The sequence below is a fragment of the Urocitellus parryii genome, chromosome 12, assembly GCF_045843805.1.
Source record: "Urocitellus parryii isolate mUroPar1 chromosome 12, mUroPar1.hap1, whole genome shotgun sequence".
In the NCBI taxonomy this organism is placed as follows: domain Eukaryota; kingdom Metazoa; phylum Chordata; class Mammalia; order Rodentia; family Sciuridae; genus Urocitellus; species Urocitellus parryii.
The window spans coordinates 67873514-67891102 of record NC_135542.1 but is presented as its reverse complement, the minus strand read 5'-3'; the positions used below and the strand labels follow the sequence as shown (position 1 = coordinate 67891102).

At 42.0% G+C, this 17589-nt stretch overlaps 1 protein-coding gene across 1 annotated transcript in view; it reads right to left on the bottom strand.

Moving 5' to 3' along the window:
• The window catches only part of Prkce (protein kinase C epsilon), a 477543-nt gene that overhangs the window by 140524 nt on the left and 319430 nt on the right, over positions 1 to 17589 (bottom strand). Inside the window, exon 10 of the mRNA XM_026385723.2 lies at positions 14799 to 14972. Within this exon, the coding sequence (XP_026241508.1) occupies positions 14799 to 14972 (174 nt within the window). The remainder of the gene's footprint in view (positions 1 to 14798; positions 14973 to 17589) is intronic.

Genomic DNA, 17589 nt, shown 5'->3' with positions numbered 1-17589 from the left:
ATCAAAACTTCAATAGCAACATCATGACAGCAGACATTGTCCTCAACCTTAGCTTTTATTAAAGTTAGGATTTTTTTTTTGAGGGCATGTTATCTATTAAAATGTTAATGTCTGATATAGTTTGAATACTTTCATGGTCTCGTTCTCCTTTTCCCTTTATTGTAAAATATACTCACAGAAGAGCATGTAAACATATATGCATATTTTAAAGAATAATCAAATAAAGTCCCTTTTGGCCATGACCTACATTGACCAATCCCATGCCTGCTGTTCCCTGGAAGCCTTTCCCAACCTCTTTGATTACATCTTCCCCTCTCTGCCCCCACCTGGAGTAATCACCGGTCATCACTGTGTTGATTTCTTTCTAGTTTCATCACCTATATATTTAAGCCTAAATGATATGCTTAGCTTTGTCTGTTTGGAAACTTTCTACCCATGGAATCATGCTGCACGTATCTTTCTGGGACTTACTTCTTTCGTTCTACCATTTGTCTGTGTGTTCCCCTTTTAATCACCAGTTCTTATGATTCAGGCCTCGATTTTTTTTTTTTTTTTTTTTTTTTTTTGGTACTGGGGCTTGAACTCAGGAGCACCTGAACACTGAGCCACATCCCCAGCCCTATTTTATATTTCCAGGCCTCTATTCTTAAGGGATCCCTCTTTCTCCTTTAAAAGACCTTGAAAAACATCCTTCAAACATTCTCCATATATCATGACACACAGCATTGTTTTTTCTGACAAATTGTCTGTCACATTTAGGTAGATAGTGGTCTGATTCCCGCTTTCTTTCTTTCTTTCTTTCCTTCTTTCTTTTTTTTTTTAGTTGTAGATGGACACAATACTTTTATTTTATTTGTTTATTTTTATGTGGTTCCAGGGATCTAGCCCAGTGCCTCATGCATGCTAGGCAAGCGCTCTACCACTGAGCCACAACCCCGGCCCCCCTGCCTTTTTAATCCAAATTTTATTTCCTGACATCAAAGTGACATTTTTGGTAAATTTAAAGATCAAAGAAACATGGTCAAACCTTTCAGATACCATCTTCCAAAATAGGTAACTTTTTCCCAAGAGCTACATTCTTGTTAATTTTGCAGTCTTTCTCTCTCATGAAGTCTAAATGGCCCTTTTGATGGAGGTGGAATTTTAAGTTTCACATTTTCATATTAAACTTTGAATAATTTGCATAGTTTTCAACATAGCTCTATAACTCTGTATCCTCCCCTGCATAAATGCCTATCTGCTTGGATCAGATAGGATTCTGACTCCCATTATTCTGCATACTGTTAGTATCATTTCCCAAAAGGGAGTAAGGCAAATCTGAATATCTGCATTTTATGCTTAATTCAGTGTTTCAAGAATTAACACTTAGTTCAAAGAGCTAAACAGAACCCATCCTTCCTGGGACATTTGGATGCACAGGAATCAGTTTTTGTGCCAGACGCATCTACCTATCATTTCAAATACCTGACGATTCCGGTTTATTCTGTCTATGCCATCCACAAGCTACTGACTTCCAGGATTGACCCACTGCCTAGAGCATAGGTGCTCTCTGGTTCTCATGGTAATGGGCTAGTCCTCCCCCCAAGATAAATGTGGTTTTAAAGCAGCACAGACAATGCAAGGCCAGGGGGCTGCATAGGAGGATCTAAGCCACATAAACACCCAGGTCTATCTCCACCAGAGGGCTGTTCCTTTCCACATGACAGGACTCCTCTGAACCAATCCCCTTGATCTGATGGGCTCTCACTCCTGTGTGTCTGAGGAGTAAGTAAGACCCAAGGTCCTGTGAAAGAGTCCTTCCCATGTGACAGGAGTGGGTCCCTGAAAGAACAGCATGATGTTCCTTGGTTTTCTCCAACTCATAGGAGTATTCCTACTACCCAAGCCCACTCATCTCTCTTCTTTGATTCTAAAATAATTTCTGCATTGCTCAATTTCATACAGAATCATCCGTTTCATTCTCTGATCCACCTGGGCTAGCCTTACCTCCCTGGGTAGACCAGAAGTTCTACAGACAAGGACTGTGTCTCTTTCTATCTCAGGAATATCTGGTACTAAACTGAATCTGCACCAGGAATACATATCAATACTGACTGGTATATACTGAAGCAGAACTCTTTCTCTCAGACAGAAAGGGCCTATTCCAGGTGTCTTGCCTCTCCTACTCTGTTCTTAAAACATCAGGGTTCAGTTACTCTGCCTAATACCTTGGCCACCCCATCCAGCAATACAAATGGTCTTGCCAAACCAGGGAATTTTCTAGTGAATTCCTTTGTAAATGTATTATAGTAGGAGTTGGTTTTAGTAAGGTTAACAATTCACACCAAAGACAGATTTTTATTTTCAAGTTTTCTTCTATTGGATCCTATTTCCTTGTGAAGTTTAACTCCAGTTTACACATATCAAAAAAAAAAAAAATACTTCCCAAGTCTCTAATAAACTCCCTGAAAGAAATTTTAAAAGCTGTGTAAATTAGATTGTGGAAGTCTTTTAACATTAATACCAATGTGTTTTATTTGGTTGTTGCTAATCTATTTATCAGAACACTCGTGCGCAGGTTGCTAGGGAACTAAGCTCATTAGACTGTGGAAGTATTTCAACATTTATAGCAATGTGTTTTATTTGGTTGTTGGTGTGTTTTTAGTGTTAACATTGATGAAGCCAAAAAGTGTTCATAAGTTTAAGCTTGATCAAGGAGGTTGGATTTAAGCTATTACTTGAAAAATAAAAAGCAACAAATTAGCATGGGTCAGATAAACAGTAATGGAAACAATGAGAACAAAGATCATTTTCCCCAACTATGCTGATCCACAGAACTCTACTGTACCTTCTAGTTACTTCTGGAGGACAAGAGAAGGCCAAATTCAGTCTCAGAGCCGCAGGCTCAGCTCTAAAAGCCAGAGCCAGGTAATGAGCTTAGTTCCCTAGCAACCTGCACGTGAGTGTCCCTGATAAATGGATTACACACAGCTGATGAATCCCAAGTGACTATGGTATCGGCCCCAAAGAGAAGTTAATTTGTACCTCCTAAGGGGGCCAACTGAGAAAATTCTTTTTGCCAGGGATCCATCCTGACATTCTCTCTGGAAAGTTGTGACAAAAACAAAATGTTCCAGTGCTCCAAAAGTGGGTGCTTCAACTTTCTATAGTGTCCTCCTAACAAGAAGGAGAGGGTCTGCTTTTCCTTCTTCTGCTTTCTCTGTACAACTTGGGTTGCCTAAAAAATCCTAGTCCTAAAGAGTATCCCAGGTACACGGGGCAACACTGCCTCTGTAGTCTGATCATCCCACTATAATCAACTGCCATTTTACTTACATGTCTTGGGATTTGAATTTTCGTTCATGACTTCTCAATCTAATCTGTTCTGGGCATTCAAACAAAATGAAGTTGCTGGAAGCCGATGAACTGGGTTTGAATCCAGGCTTGGCCACTTCCAATCGTGTGACTTCCCTGGGATAATAGTCCTACCTCATACAGTTGTTGTGGTGATTAAATGCTAATATATACAAAATGCTTGAAATTGAACGGGACACACACAGAGCACTATATAAGTTTTTGCCTATATTATTATTATTGAGCCAAGGATAACGCTGAAATAGACGACAATGACCAGCCACCTAGATGGTCCTTCTCCCCTTCCAGAAATATCAACAGCCTCTAAAGAAAACTACCAGGAGGGCAGCTTTGTCCACAGTGTTCTTAACTGGAACCTGTAACCATCTCCCCCACACTAAAGAACCAGTCCCAATATGTGACCTCCCTTAACGACAGGAAGGAGACAGATTCCTGTAGGAATTCACTGAAATCTTGTGGATGAACCAAAGCATTCAGAGAAGCTGCAAGAAGCCACTGTTCTGGTGACTGACTTGTGCTAGCCCTAGTTCAAGCTACAGGTTGAGCAGTCAGAAGGACAAGCTACCTAGGGACACAGAGCCAAAGATGTGACCTTCACACTAACTAGTTACGGTTCTAAATTTATTAACAGATTTTATAATTGAGAAACAAATATGTTCTAACACAGCATTCATGTTCTAGCTGGGTCTAACTTCTTCTGGGAAGGGGCTAGCCCTTAGTCATTTCTTACTTCATGCCCCCCCCTCACCAAGCACTTGTGAGATGACTAGATGACTGAGGGGTTAGACAGTGTGGGCGAAGAGGACCACGGCAAAGCTCTTACTCCAACTGGGGCCTATGTGCATAAAGGACATGGAAACTGTTACTGGATAAGACAGAAACTAAAAGATTTTGTGCCCGTCGTGTTGTAGAAACTGTTGTGCTTTAATGAGACAGTTTTAATACCTTTGGATGGATCTTCTGAGATAGGCCCATTAGTCTTTGAAGCTGTTTGACAGCTGGGAGCCGTGGGACACACCTGTATTCCCAGTTACTCTAAAGCTGAGGCAGGAAGATTTCAAATCCCAGGCTAGCTAGGGCAACTTAGTGAGAGCCTGTTTCAAAAAATTAAAAATAATAAAAATAAATAAATAAAGGGCTGAGAGTGTAGCTCAGTGGTAGATCAGTTAGCCCAGCCTGTGTGAGGTCCTGCGTTCAATCCTTAGTACAGTCAAGAAAAAAGAGAAAAAAAAAAAAAAAACAGGGGCTGGGCTTGTGGCTCGGTGGTAGGGCACTTACCTAGCACGTGTGAGGCACTGGGCTTGATCCTCAGCACCACATAAAAAATAAATAAATAAAATAAAGGTATTGTATCCATCTGCAACTAAAAAAGAAATTTTAAAACAAAGAAAGAGTGTTGACTGGGGCCAAGAACCTGAACAGACACTTCTCAGAAGAATATATATAAACAATCAACAAATATATTTAAAAAAATGCTCATCATCTCTAGCAATCAGAGAAATGCAAATCAAAACCACTCTAAAATTTCATCTCACTCCAGTCAGAATGGCAGCTATTATGAAGACAAACAACAATAAGTGTTGGCGAGGATGTGGGGAAAAAGGCACACTCATACATTGCTGGTGGGACTGCAAATTGCTGCAGCCAATATGGAAAACAGTATGGAGATTCCTTGGAAATCTGGGAATGGAACTACCATTTGACCTAGCTATCCTTCTCCTCAGTCTAAGCTCAAAGAACTTAAAAACAGCATACTACAGGGTCACAGCCATATCAATGTTTATAGCAGCACAATTCACAATAGCTAAACTGTGGAGCCAACCTAGATGCCCTTCAGTGGATGAATGGATAAAAAATATGTGGCATATATATATAATGTATTATTACTCAGCAATAAAAGAGAATAAAATCATGGCATTTGCAGGTAAATGGATGGCGTTGGAGAAGATGATGCTAAGTGAAGTTAGCCAATCCCCAAAAAACAAACGCCGAATGTTTTCTCTGATATAAGGAGGCTGACTCATAGTGGGGTAGGGAGGGGAAACAGGAGACGAATGGATGAATTCTAGATAGGGAAGAGGGGGGACAGAGAAAGGGAGGAGGCAGGGGATTAGCAAGGATGGTGGAATGTGATGGACATCATTATCCAAAGTATATGTGTGAAGACACGAATTGGGTGTCAACCTCCTTTATATACAAACAGAGATATGAAAAATCATGGTATATATGTGTAATAAGAATTGTAATGCATTCCGCTGTCATGTATTTAAAAAAATAAAATCAATTAAAAATTTTTTTAAAAAATAAAATTAAAAGACAAAAAGAAAGAGTGCTGAGTTTGTAACCTGGTGTGTAGAATGACAGTCTTGCAACCATCAAGGTGTTGATCAGGGGAGGAGCATTTACTGAAGTGAGCTTTGAAAAAGGAGCACTGGGCAGAAGCTCTGCTCACTAACGTCATCTTCATCTTTATCTCATCAGCAACCGCTGCATCTGGCCTGGTCTCCTGTGGCTCCCACTGAGTCGCACGTTCACAGGTCTTTAGAATCAGATTCTGGGGGGGCATCTTATAAACCCCAGAGTCTGAACTCTCATGGGTCCCCCCCATCTTTGAGTGGGAACAAGGAAATCGATGCCCAGAGAAATGTCTCAGAGCCACCTCAGTGGCAGAAGCTGGGCTAAACCAGAGACTGATGACTCCGGGTGCCCTCTTCACTGTCTCCCAGGCTCTCTGCAGATCGATAGGGCACTCATAAACTCCCAGGGCCGAATGGGCCGTACCCCCCACCTGGCAAGATTCCCAGTGAGAGCAGGAAAGGTTATCTGAAGTACCAGGGACCACGGGAACAAAAAGTTCAGGTTCTAGGAGGAAGGCCACTCCAGCTGAGTGATTTCAATACACGAGGTAGAAGCTTCTCCAGAAAAGGCCACGTGACTTTCCCTGTGGAAAACATCTGACCACAGTCTAAAAATAGACACGCTAAATCCTGAAACCCAATAGATGGCGGGTGTTGGGAAGAGATTGGGAGGTCTGACGTCAGCCATGAGGAAACTGGCTTTGTTTGGTGAACGGGTTAGATAACTTGGACCTCGGGTTTTAGATTTCAAGATGAAACTTTTTATTCAGATTGGATCATTATGTACCCATTGAACAGGGAGCAAATGATACCTTAGGACGGAGCAGGTCACTTACTGCCACTGGCGGTGATCTAAGTCCCTATTTCTAATCTGTCCAGGGCTCCCTAGTCAATATTTTCTAGAGTACTATGCTTTCCTCGTAAGCAGGCTGGCCTTTCCAGATGCAAGAAGAGAAATGTCTCCATCACTTCCTTTGAAGCCTTCTGCACAGCCTGAATATTCCTGGGTTCCTAAAACTACCTCCTGGCCCTTCTCTCTGCATCTTTCCCTTTCATCCCTGCTCCACAGAGCTGGCACATGCACTAAAGCAGCACTTTCTATATGCCTTCAAGAAGTCCTCTTCCAAAGTAAGCCCAGACGCCTGGCCCGACACTGTCACAATGCCACCATACTCAGCCAGAATCTCCTCCCAGAGTTGTCTTTCTCACCACTTCCCAGCGTGAGCCTCCTGTTCCAGCACATTCTGGCGTTAGGAATCCATTCCCGCAGACTCCTCCCTCTCTGAACCGTCTGTGCCCCTTCTCCTCCCCTACCCAGTCACAGGGGACAGAGCATGTGTCTCATCCACTCTGCCCCATAGTGGCCCTTCTCTCCCCCAGGAGGCAAGGGTGGGGATTACTGATGAGAATCCCAGCTCTCTCATTTGCCTCTGTGTCATCCTGACCAAGTGGCTGAGCCTCCCTGGTCTCAGTTTCCTCATCTGACCAAAGAACTGGCAACAAAACCCATACCCCATGGGACTTAGAGAAGACTTATGAAATTAGCTCTGCACAAGTCTTGTCACTTAATAGGTGCTCAGTAAGTGTAAGACTATCCTTTCTTTTTACACATACAGCCTTTATTCCAAGTCATTGTTTGCTATATCTCATGTCATTTCTCCTTGAACATAGGAGTCCCTGTCCCAGTCATCTCCCAGTGGCACTTAAAAATGTTCTGGTACAGAGTGGATTCCATCATCAATGGAGTGGTGTCCCAGTCACATTCTCTCTATCATAGGCTTCTCTAACTGTCAGAGTGGGTCCTCACTTTTAGTTAGTGATGCAATCAAATGAAAGAGCGCTCCTGCTGAACTTGAGAAAGGCAGACCTTGCATCTGCTTCCAAAATCCCATCTCTACCCGGCTTTCTGGAATGTGCCCATTTTAATGGAAACCAACAAGAAATGATACCACATATATAATCAGATTATATATTGGTAGGCAAAAAAATCATCAGACCTATACCAGCCGGGCAGGGTAGTGCGCTCCTGTAATCCCAGCAGCTCCGGAGGGTAAGGGAGGAGGATTGTGAGTTCAAAGCCAGCCTCAGCAGTTTAACAAGGCCCTAAGAAACTTAGTGAGATCCTGTCTCAAAAAATAAAATAGACAGGGGATGTGACTCAATGGTTGAGCACCTCTGGGTTTAATCCCCCGTACCAAGAAATAAAAAGACCCAGGCTGGTCTGTCACTTATAGCTGTGGTAGTTTTAAACCTTTTATTCAAGGTGAAATCCTTTCTTTAAATATTATCTTTCTCGGAACACTGACACGGGAAGAAGGGAGAAGTGGGGCTACTCTGCTGGATGGAGGAAGCAGAGGGTGGAGTCCCAGTCTAGCATCCACAGGGCGTGTGTGTCTACATACATGTCCATAAATACACACACACACATACACACACACACACACACACACACACAGCAGCAGCAGCAGCAGCAACAACTGAGGGACTCCATAAAACCCAACTTGAAAACCAGCAGCTCTAGAAGAATTAGCCAATAGTTGAGGGAGGGGGCTGAGCCGACACAAGGGTCAGACTCCTGTGCCCAGGCCCCCTTTCTCCTCCCTTGTCTCTTGCAATTTCAGAAAATGAAAATATTTCCAGGAACAAGGCTGACCCGCTACTCTCACCAGCTTAAGGGGCATTAATTGTGGGTTGTTTTTTTTTTTCATTCCAATCTCATTTGAGTCCAAGGAAAACTAAGCCTTCCCCTCCAATCCTTTCTCTGTGGTACAGTAAGTGGGGACTTGGGAGAAGGGATCTGGGGGTGAGATTATGTGAGGTAGAGAACTGGACAGGAGGGAAGAGTCGGGAGCAGAAAAACAGTGAGAACAACAAAGGCTGCTGGGAAACCTTAATTCCAATCTGGGTTCTGTTATAAACAAGTCATGAGACCTCACGGGGCTCATTAGTGGAGGGACCACTAATGATTAGGGAAATTGAGACACCAGCTCACACCCATCAAGATGGCTACTGCCCAAACAGAAAAGCAAAGAAAACAATAACAACAACAAAAAACCCCAGAAAGTCACACATGTGCCAAGGTAGTGGAGAAATTGGGATCCTTATAGCTTCACATCCACTGGAGGCAAAATGGTACAGACACAGTGGAAAATAGGACTACGGTGTGACTCAGGAGTCCCACTTCAAGGCATACAGGCAAAAGAACTGAAAGCAGGATCGCCAAGGGATACATGGACATGCATTTCACAGCATTATGTGTAATACCTAAAATGAAATCCAAGTATCTGTCAGTGGATGAACTGATGTATAAAATGTGGTATAGAAAAACAATGGAATATTATTTGACCTTTAAAAAGGAAATTCCAACACAAACCACAACAGGGATGGATCTTAAAGACACTATGCTAAGAAACTAAGCCAGTCACAAAAAGATAACTACTGTATAACTCCATTTGAATGAAGCATTTGGAATAATTGTTGCAGGGGCAGGTGGGAGGGAGGGAGGATGAGGAGTTCTTGTTTAATGAGTATGGAGTTTCTGTTTTACAAGATGCAAAGGGCTGGTGGTGACGGTTGCACAATATGATGAATGCACTTTATCCCACTGAAAGTGAATTAATAGTTAAGAGGGTAAATATTAGGTGTATTTTGGCACAATTAAAAGAAAATGTAAATAGAAAAGAAAGTGCCCATACTTTGCAGAGATACTACTTGGTAAATGAGAGGTGACTGATGGAAGTGAAGGCATTTTTAAAAGCAACTGACCTATTCGAATGCAAGGTTTCCTCATAAGCAAAGTGAGCAGAGGCAGCAACATCTATCTAGATAAAGAGCCAGCACTCCTCCTTGTCTGCACCAAGCCAGACAGGACTGTCAATCCACTCCACAGCCTGCCTCTCGTCCTTCAGAATGAACTCCAGGATGCTCTCAGACCCAGTGAAGGCCTGCTGCTGCGGCTCCTTGAGGCCTCCTTGGTTGGGAAAGCCTGTGGTGTTTCTCTGCAGGAAAGTTCCTGGCCTGTCAATGGCTCCCCATGGAGATCCCCCCATCACACTCTCATCCTCCAGTGCCCCCCAGGGCACCAAGCTGTCCCAGACTCTAGCCATAGGCCCTCTCATCAGAGTTTTGCTCTGCTACATGAGTTTGCAGGGCATGGGCCTTCAGTGGCAGGTGTCAGCTGGCTGATGGGACAACAGTGTTGGTGTCCAGCCCACTACAGGGCAAGGATGGTCTTCAGCAGCCATGGGTAGAATTTCTAGGAGTCTGACTCACTTGGATAAAAGTGATTCGGGGGGCGGGGGTGCTGGGGTTGTGGCTCAGTGATAGAGCGCTTGCCTAGCACGGGTCAGATACTGGGTTCAACCCCTAGCACCATATAAAAATACTAAATAAAAGTATTGTGTCCATCTACAACTCAAAAATAAATAAATAGATAAATTCCCCATCAATGGGAAGCCTCTAGCAGCCCCCAGGACTCATTCCACTGGACTCTGTTAGAAATTACTGACACCACCTCCATATGAGATCTTTTCGTGGCAAGCACATGGATCCTTGGGCAGCTGCCTAATCCGCAGACGGGCTGGTGGCTCTGCACATCTCCATCTATTCTCCCAGGCACGCACCACATGGGGTCAAAACCCCTCACACTCTTCAAGGGCTGCTGCCCTGACAGACAGTAGGAAAGCCGCCCTGCTTCCTCCAGCTCCTTCAGTTCTATCTGCCATCTCATCTCTTAAAAAAAAAACTACCAACAGCTTTTTTTTTTGGATTTGCTGTTCTTCTGTGTGAATAGTCCAAACAAACAAAATAGTTCCTTGAAACTATAATTTTTCTCCTACACTGTCAGCAATCCTCAGCAGCTCTCCCCTGCTCACAGGGGTCATTCAATCGCATTTTGAAAAATGTCTCCAGTTGATTTTAAGGATTTTCTGTGTTGCGCTTCCCCCTAGGGCTGGCCCAGGGAGATCCTGCAGGAGTCCTGTATCCTCTGCAGGGAAACTCTCTAGGATTTGGCTTCCCAGGCCTGGCAGGAAATGCCAGAGGGTGGGGGATGGTAGGACTGTATGGAGCTCGCAAGTTTTACAGAGGACAAATCATGGGTGGAATTATTCAAGGCAGGTTTTGTGGGATCCAGTTGGAGGGGACGGTTTCGCAACGAAGATCATAAAATACAAATACACAGAATCTGAAAATGCCTGGGAATTTTATTTCCTGTAACAACAAAAAAACAAAACAAATCTACCTCTCTGTGGCTTTCCTATCCCTCACAGTCAGTGGGTAAATGGAACCAAGGATAGACAATTCCTGAAATCACTTATCGGGCTGAACCTGACCTGACCAAGCCCATGACTTTCCGATCCAGCAGTGTGCCTCCGCACAACAAGAGGGCTCCCTATACTACGTGTCCTCTCAGTATCTGATCTCATAGAGGCAGGAAATTTTCCCCTTATTTTCTAAATACCCTTGCTTTCTTCCTCTCCCTTCCTCATATCATTTCCTTGGAAGAAGCAGGATCCAGGGGTGGTGAGTTTCAGCACTGGAAATAAAATGGACGTGAGATCCAGGGATAACTTCTAGGTTTTAGCAGCCACCTCCTGGCCTTATCCTCTTCCAAATGTTACCCATGCTTCAGGGACCAGGTGAGGTTCTACCTCTGCCAGGAAGCATTCCTTGCTGCCTTCTGCAGAACCTGAGATGAATCTACACGGCTCCCCCGGCAGAGCTGCCATGCTGTGGAACGTCACTCTTAACTGGCCATTGGGTACACAGCCACACAATCTCTGTGAATTTAGAGGTGACACGTTTTAGCTCTGTAGTCTCAGAATCTAGGACTGGGTCTAGCACATGGTAGATGCTCGATAAATACTTTCTATTCATTGAAATAATTAAAGCCCATAACTTTTTTCTTAAGCAAGAAAACAGTTGTGTGAGAGACAGGGAGAAAAGCGAACCGCTCCTGACAATAGCTTAATGTTACCCATTTAAAAGTCATCTGGTGCCTGCAATCCCAGTGGCTCAGGAGGCTGAGGCAGGAGGATTGCGAGTTCAAAGCCAGCCTCAGCAACAGTGAGGTGCTAAGCAATTCAGTGAGATCCTGTCTCTAAATAAAAAAACAAAAGGGGCTGGGGATGTGGCTCAGTGAACAAGAACCCCTGGGTTCCATCTCTAGTACCAAAAAATAAAACAAAATGAAATAAAAATATGACTACTGGTCACCAAAGGAAATGTCAAAGTTTTTAAAAGTTAGACTAGGGGGTCTATAAGATGATTCTTCATGAGGTTCCCTTCGTTAGTTCATCAGGGTTATTCTGTGGGGTTAAATCATGATGTGCTTTTTAAAAATTAGATGAATCCACATGAGTTAGGTAAAGGTGTCCTACTGAGTTGCCATGCATGGGAGAGGGGACCAAGCTGCTCCTGTCACCGTGGCTTCCTGGCCACTGACCTGAAGAACTATTAAACCTCAAAACTACAGTTTCTTCTCTCCCAATCCTCATCCTCCATCACCCAGACTCTAAAATCCAGTTTGATTACTACTTTGCCGCAGACAAAGGTGTCATTCCTCCATGGGGTCGGTCAATATCATCTTGTGTTTGAAACTGCCTCACAGTGAGGACCTTGGCCCTGATCTTCTGCAATGCGGAGAGGACACACTGCCGGCACTGAGGCTACTACCCATTCCTCCCCTCCTCATTCACCATGGTGACCTTCAATGTGGCTTCCCAAGATCCACCACATTCAGAATCCTCACGAGTGGGTGGACTCCTCCCAGGACGCTGGACCTTTGGGCAGTGTGTTCAAAGAAAGAATGCCAGTGTGGCGCCTTGCCGAGGAAGTGACGTTAGGCAGGTGGGAGAGGTGTCCTCAGGGGCAGGGAGGCAGATGAGTTTCCTCCTAGAAGGGACACCACACTGGCCCAGGCAGAAGAAAGTAGCACTATGATACCTCAGCAAGGCCACACTGGAGTGGGACCGCAGAGGCCAAATGAGATGCCAGGTCTGACTGTGCCAATGTGGAGGGGTTCCAGGCAAAAAACTTGTACTTTTTTGGGCATGGTGGTGCAGACTTGTCGCCCCAGCTACTTGGGAGGCTAAAGCAGGAGGATTGCAAGTTCAAGTTTAGCCTGGGCAAACTTAGTGAGACCCTGTCTCAAAATAAAATGACAAGAGCTGGGGTGTCACTCAGTGGTAGAGCACCCCTGGGTTCTATCTCCATACATCACTCCCCACCAAAAAAAAAAAAAAAAAGACTTATTTTCCCAAGTCTGATTCTGATAGTGAGCACCAGCCAGTGTAAGATCCTGTGATCAGTACCAAGAAAATAAAGATAAATAGATATCATACATTTCTCATAAATCTAGAACTAAGCTGTAGTGGAGAAAAGAGAAAGTTTGTCTCCATCATTGAGGCTCTATCACCATCTTGGACTCTCGTTTGTACACACACATGCACTCACGCTGACCTGGCACTGTTGGGTATCCCAAAACAGAGCAAAAACAAGGGTGGCCACTGAGTCCTAAAAAGGAGTAGATTTTTATTCAACAGGGTCTCTGTTGTTTCATAAGCAAAAAAAAAAAAAAAAAAATATATATATATATATACACATATACACATATACACACACGTATGCACATATACACACACATACACACACCTTTGGAGGATGAGCAGAATGAGATTTTTCAGAAGCTATTTCATATTCTCCTAAGAGATCTGAGAAATAGGACAAATTCCATTAGATCAGTATTTCTCACTGTGCATTAGGTGTGTGTGTGTGTGTGTGTGTGTGTGTGAGAGAGAGAGAGAGAGAGAGAGAGAGAGAGAGAGAGAGAGAGAGAGAGAGATGGGATTTGGGATCAGATCGGTTGGGAAATAGTAGATTAAACAAAGGTAATCTTTTTCTTTTTTCACTGTAGATCTTCTCAGAAACTCCAATAAGCAAATATGTGTGGAGACTCCACAAGAGGGGTCCAAATTGCAATGTCCCCATCTACGGCCACAGAGACCTTCATGCTTACAGTTTCTCAAGTGATTGGGGTTCTGGAAAACAGCCTTTGGGTAATTGTAAACCAAAGAGATTGTAAAATCCCTGAGGTCAGAGACTGGGTCTTGTTTACCACTGTATCTTTAGCACCTGACACAATACTAGATACATGAGAAAGATTCAATCAAATAAAAAAAATTTCTGTACAAGTAATTGTTGAATTTTAAGTGGAAAGACTGGCATTTGCAACAGCAGGGTGGTGAGAATATATCAAAGAGCCAAAACCCTTCCCCATGTTTCCAGCCTTCACTGTCTGGGCTCCAGACTGGCACAGATAGGAGCTTGGGATTTGGTCATTTTTGTTTTCTAAAGAAGCCAAACATTGCAAATCCATAATATATCCATAGAAAACTTTAACCTGCCCCTATTCCCACAGAAAAGAAATATAAAATAGGAGCTTCTTGAAGAATGTGGGTTCCTTCTCTTTGTTAAGAGTAAGTACCAAATCAGAGACCAGACTCTGCAATGTAGTTAAGACTGTCTCGTCTCTCCACTGCCACCTTCTGGTCCTCAGGCACCTACAGAGTGAATCTAAAAATGCCACCTAACATCTGCATTTCACTGTGGAATTTTAAGCAACTATTTACATCCTTTGCCTCCTATGACGTTACACAAGTTACTCTTTTTCTTTTGACCAGAAAGCAAAACGGAAGTTAAGTGATTCGAGTGACAGAAAGTCAGGGGCCCAGCAAGGCTACATCACACTTGTTGGTTTTTCAATGAGCAAATATTGGGTTTAGCCATGGGCTTTGTCCAGCTTCATCTGCAAGGAGTTCTACCAGTCCCAATCCTCATCCTCCCAGGACCCAGACCCTAAAATCCTTCATAAGCACAACCTTGAATGGAAAATCGTGTGTCCATAAAAAGAAGATGGTGTTCAAATACACCCTGATCTCTTCAAGGGTAAAATATGTTTCATCTTACAAAGTCTTTGAGGGAAGAACGTAGAAGGTCTAAAATGGATACTTTACCTGACAGTCCAGATACCAATGTCCTACAGTACTTCCCCAAGATGGCGGCCAGCTAGCTTCTTGGTAAACGTACCTTGGTCTGGAAGCAGCAATAGAGTTGGGTTAGGTATGGGTGTTTCCTTGCCAGTGCCAAAATCCTCTTCTCTGTCATCGTGCAGTCTACATCATCGTCCTGAAGGATGACATCCTTCTTTAAGACTTTCACAGCATATACTTCATCTTTGCCCTTGAGTTCCGCCAACATGACCTATAATCAGTCAAAATCATCCCCATCACTACGTGTATGTGAAATCAAAGGCAGAACACAAGTTAATACCAAATACTTTAAAAACTTATTTTTTAAATTTAATTTAAAATAGTATTCCATAATTTTACTCTTATTTAAAGCTGAGTAAATTCCATCGAGTATATATACCACATTTTTTAAAATTTATTCATCTATGGAGGGACACTTAGGTTGGTTCCATAGTCTAGCTGCTATAAACATTGATGTGGCTGCATTACTATAGTATGCTGATTTTAAGTCCTTTGGGTATAAACAAAGGGGTGGGATAGCTGGGTCAAATGGTGGTTCCATTCCCAATTCTCTGAGGAATCTCCATACTGCTTTCCATAGTGGTTGCACCAATTTGCAGTCCCACCAGCAAAGTATAAGTGTACGTTTTTCACCACATCTTCACCAACATTTATTGTTGCCTGTATTCTTGATGATTGTCATTCTGGCAGGAGTGAGATGAAATCTTAGTGTAGTTTTGATTTGCATTTCTCTAATTGCTAGAGATGTTGAAAATGTTTTCATATATATGTTGATCGATTGTATTTCTTCTTCTGTGAAGTGTCTGTTCAGTTCCTTAGCCCATTTATTGATTGGGTTATTTGGGGTTTTTTGGTGTTAAGTTTTTTGAGTTCTTTATATATCCTAGAGATTAATGTTTCATCTGAGGTGGAGGTGGTAAAGATTTTCTCCCAATCTGTAGGCTCTCTCCTCACTTTATTGTTTCCTTTGCTGAGAAAAAGCTTTTTAATTTGAATCCATTCCACTTATTAATTCTTGATTTTACTTCTTGAGCTTTAGGAGTCTTGTTAAGGAAGTCAGATCCTAGGCCGACATGGTAAATATTTGGGCCTATTTTTCCTTCTGTTAGGCGCAGGGTCTCTGTTCTAGTGCCTAAGTCTTTGATCCACTTTGTGTTGATCTTTGTGCAGGGTGAGAGATAGAGGTTTAATTTCATTTTGCTACATATGGATTTCCAGTTTTGCCAGCACCATTTATTGAATAGACTATCTTTTCTTCAGTGAAGGTTTTTGGCACCTTTGTCTAATATGATATAACCATATTTATGTGGGTTTGGCTCTGTGTCCTCTATTCTGTACCATTGGTCTACATGTCTATTTTTATTACTATAGCTCTGTAGTATAGTTTAAAGTCTGGTATTGTGATGCCTCCTACTCAGCTTTAAAGAAGAGTAAAATTATGGAATTTGCCAGTAAATGGTTGGAGTTGGAGAATATCATGCTAAGCGAAATAAGCCAATCCTTCAAAACCAAAGGCCAAATGTTTTCTCTAATATGCAGATGCTAATTCACAATAAGGAGGGGGCACTAGAGAAGAACAGCATTATCTTAGATTAGGTAGAGGGAAGTGATGGGAGGGCAGGGGAGGGATACAGAAATAGGAAAGATAGTAGAATGAAATTATATCCCATCTATATATATCAAAGTGCATAAATGCATTCTACTAACATGTATAACTAATTAAAACAAATTTAATTTTTTTTAAAATTTTATAATTTAAGACACACTTAAAATAAAATAATTAAAAGTTTTTTTAAAAAAAGATATTATGACTGCATTGAAAAATGTTTAGGGGGCTGGGGCTGTAGCTTAGAGGTAGAGTGCGTGTCTGGCAAGTGCAAGGCACTGGGTTCAATTCCACTGCAAATAAAATAAAATAAAAAGTGAAAAGAAATGTTAAGGAAAAACACTGATCCTAGTATAACTACTACAACTCACTCATTAATTTTAATCACTGGCTTGTACAAGGAAAGTAGAGAAGTTTAATTCACATCTGTTAAGTGATGATTCAGACATACTGTAATACTTGCAATTATGATATGGCAAATATAGGGTTGTCCCTTTTAAGAAAAACATTAATTCATAAGCATTTTCTGCAGAGTCTCCATCATTATCACAGTTATTGTTACTCAGTTCAAAGTATATATATTCCACAATTCACTTAGCTATCTCCCTCATATTAGAAACTTATTATATCTAATTATTAAATATTATATAAGGTATACTAAGTATTTTTGTACATGATTTTTTAAATATCTTGCATTACATCCTTACGATAGACATTTTTAAAAGCAGATTAATGACTAGATATTTTTCACGTTTCCTCACTAATTTTTAAAAAGGATGGCTAGCAACACGCTGCTAGCCATGTAGAAGGATTTTCATCTCATGGTGACATTGTGACATTGCATGTTTTCACTTAAAATGTCTTTTTCTTGGGCTGGGTTGTGGCTCAGCGGTAGAGCGCTCGCCTCCCATGTGCGAGACCCTGGGTTCGATCCTCAGTGAAATAAAGATATCGTATCCAACTACAACTAAAAAATAAATATAAAAAATAAAATAAAATGTCTTTTTATTTTTCTTTCTTTCTTTTTTTTTCTTTTTGCTCAACAAGTTGGAAATGTTGCCTCAATGCAAAGAAACTTTTAAGATATTTATTTTCTAATTGTTTTTCTTTTGGGGTCAGTTATTTGTCTCCTTTGTCCAGTTTTTTGCTGTCTTATATTTTTCTTACAGATCTGTATATAGATGATATAAAAGATACTAAACCTTAACTTTTTACAAAGTTT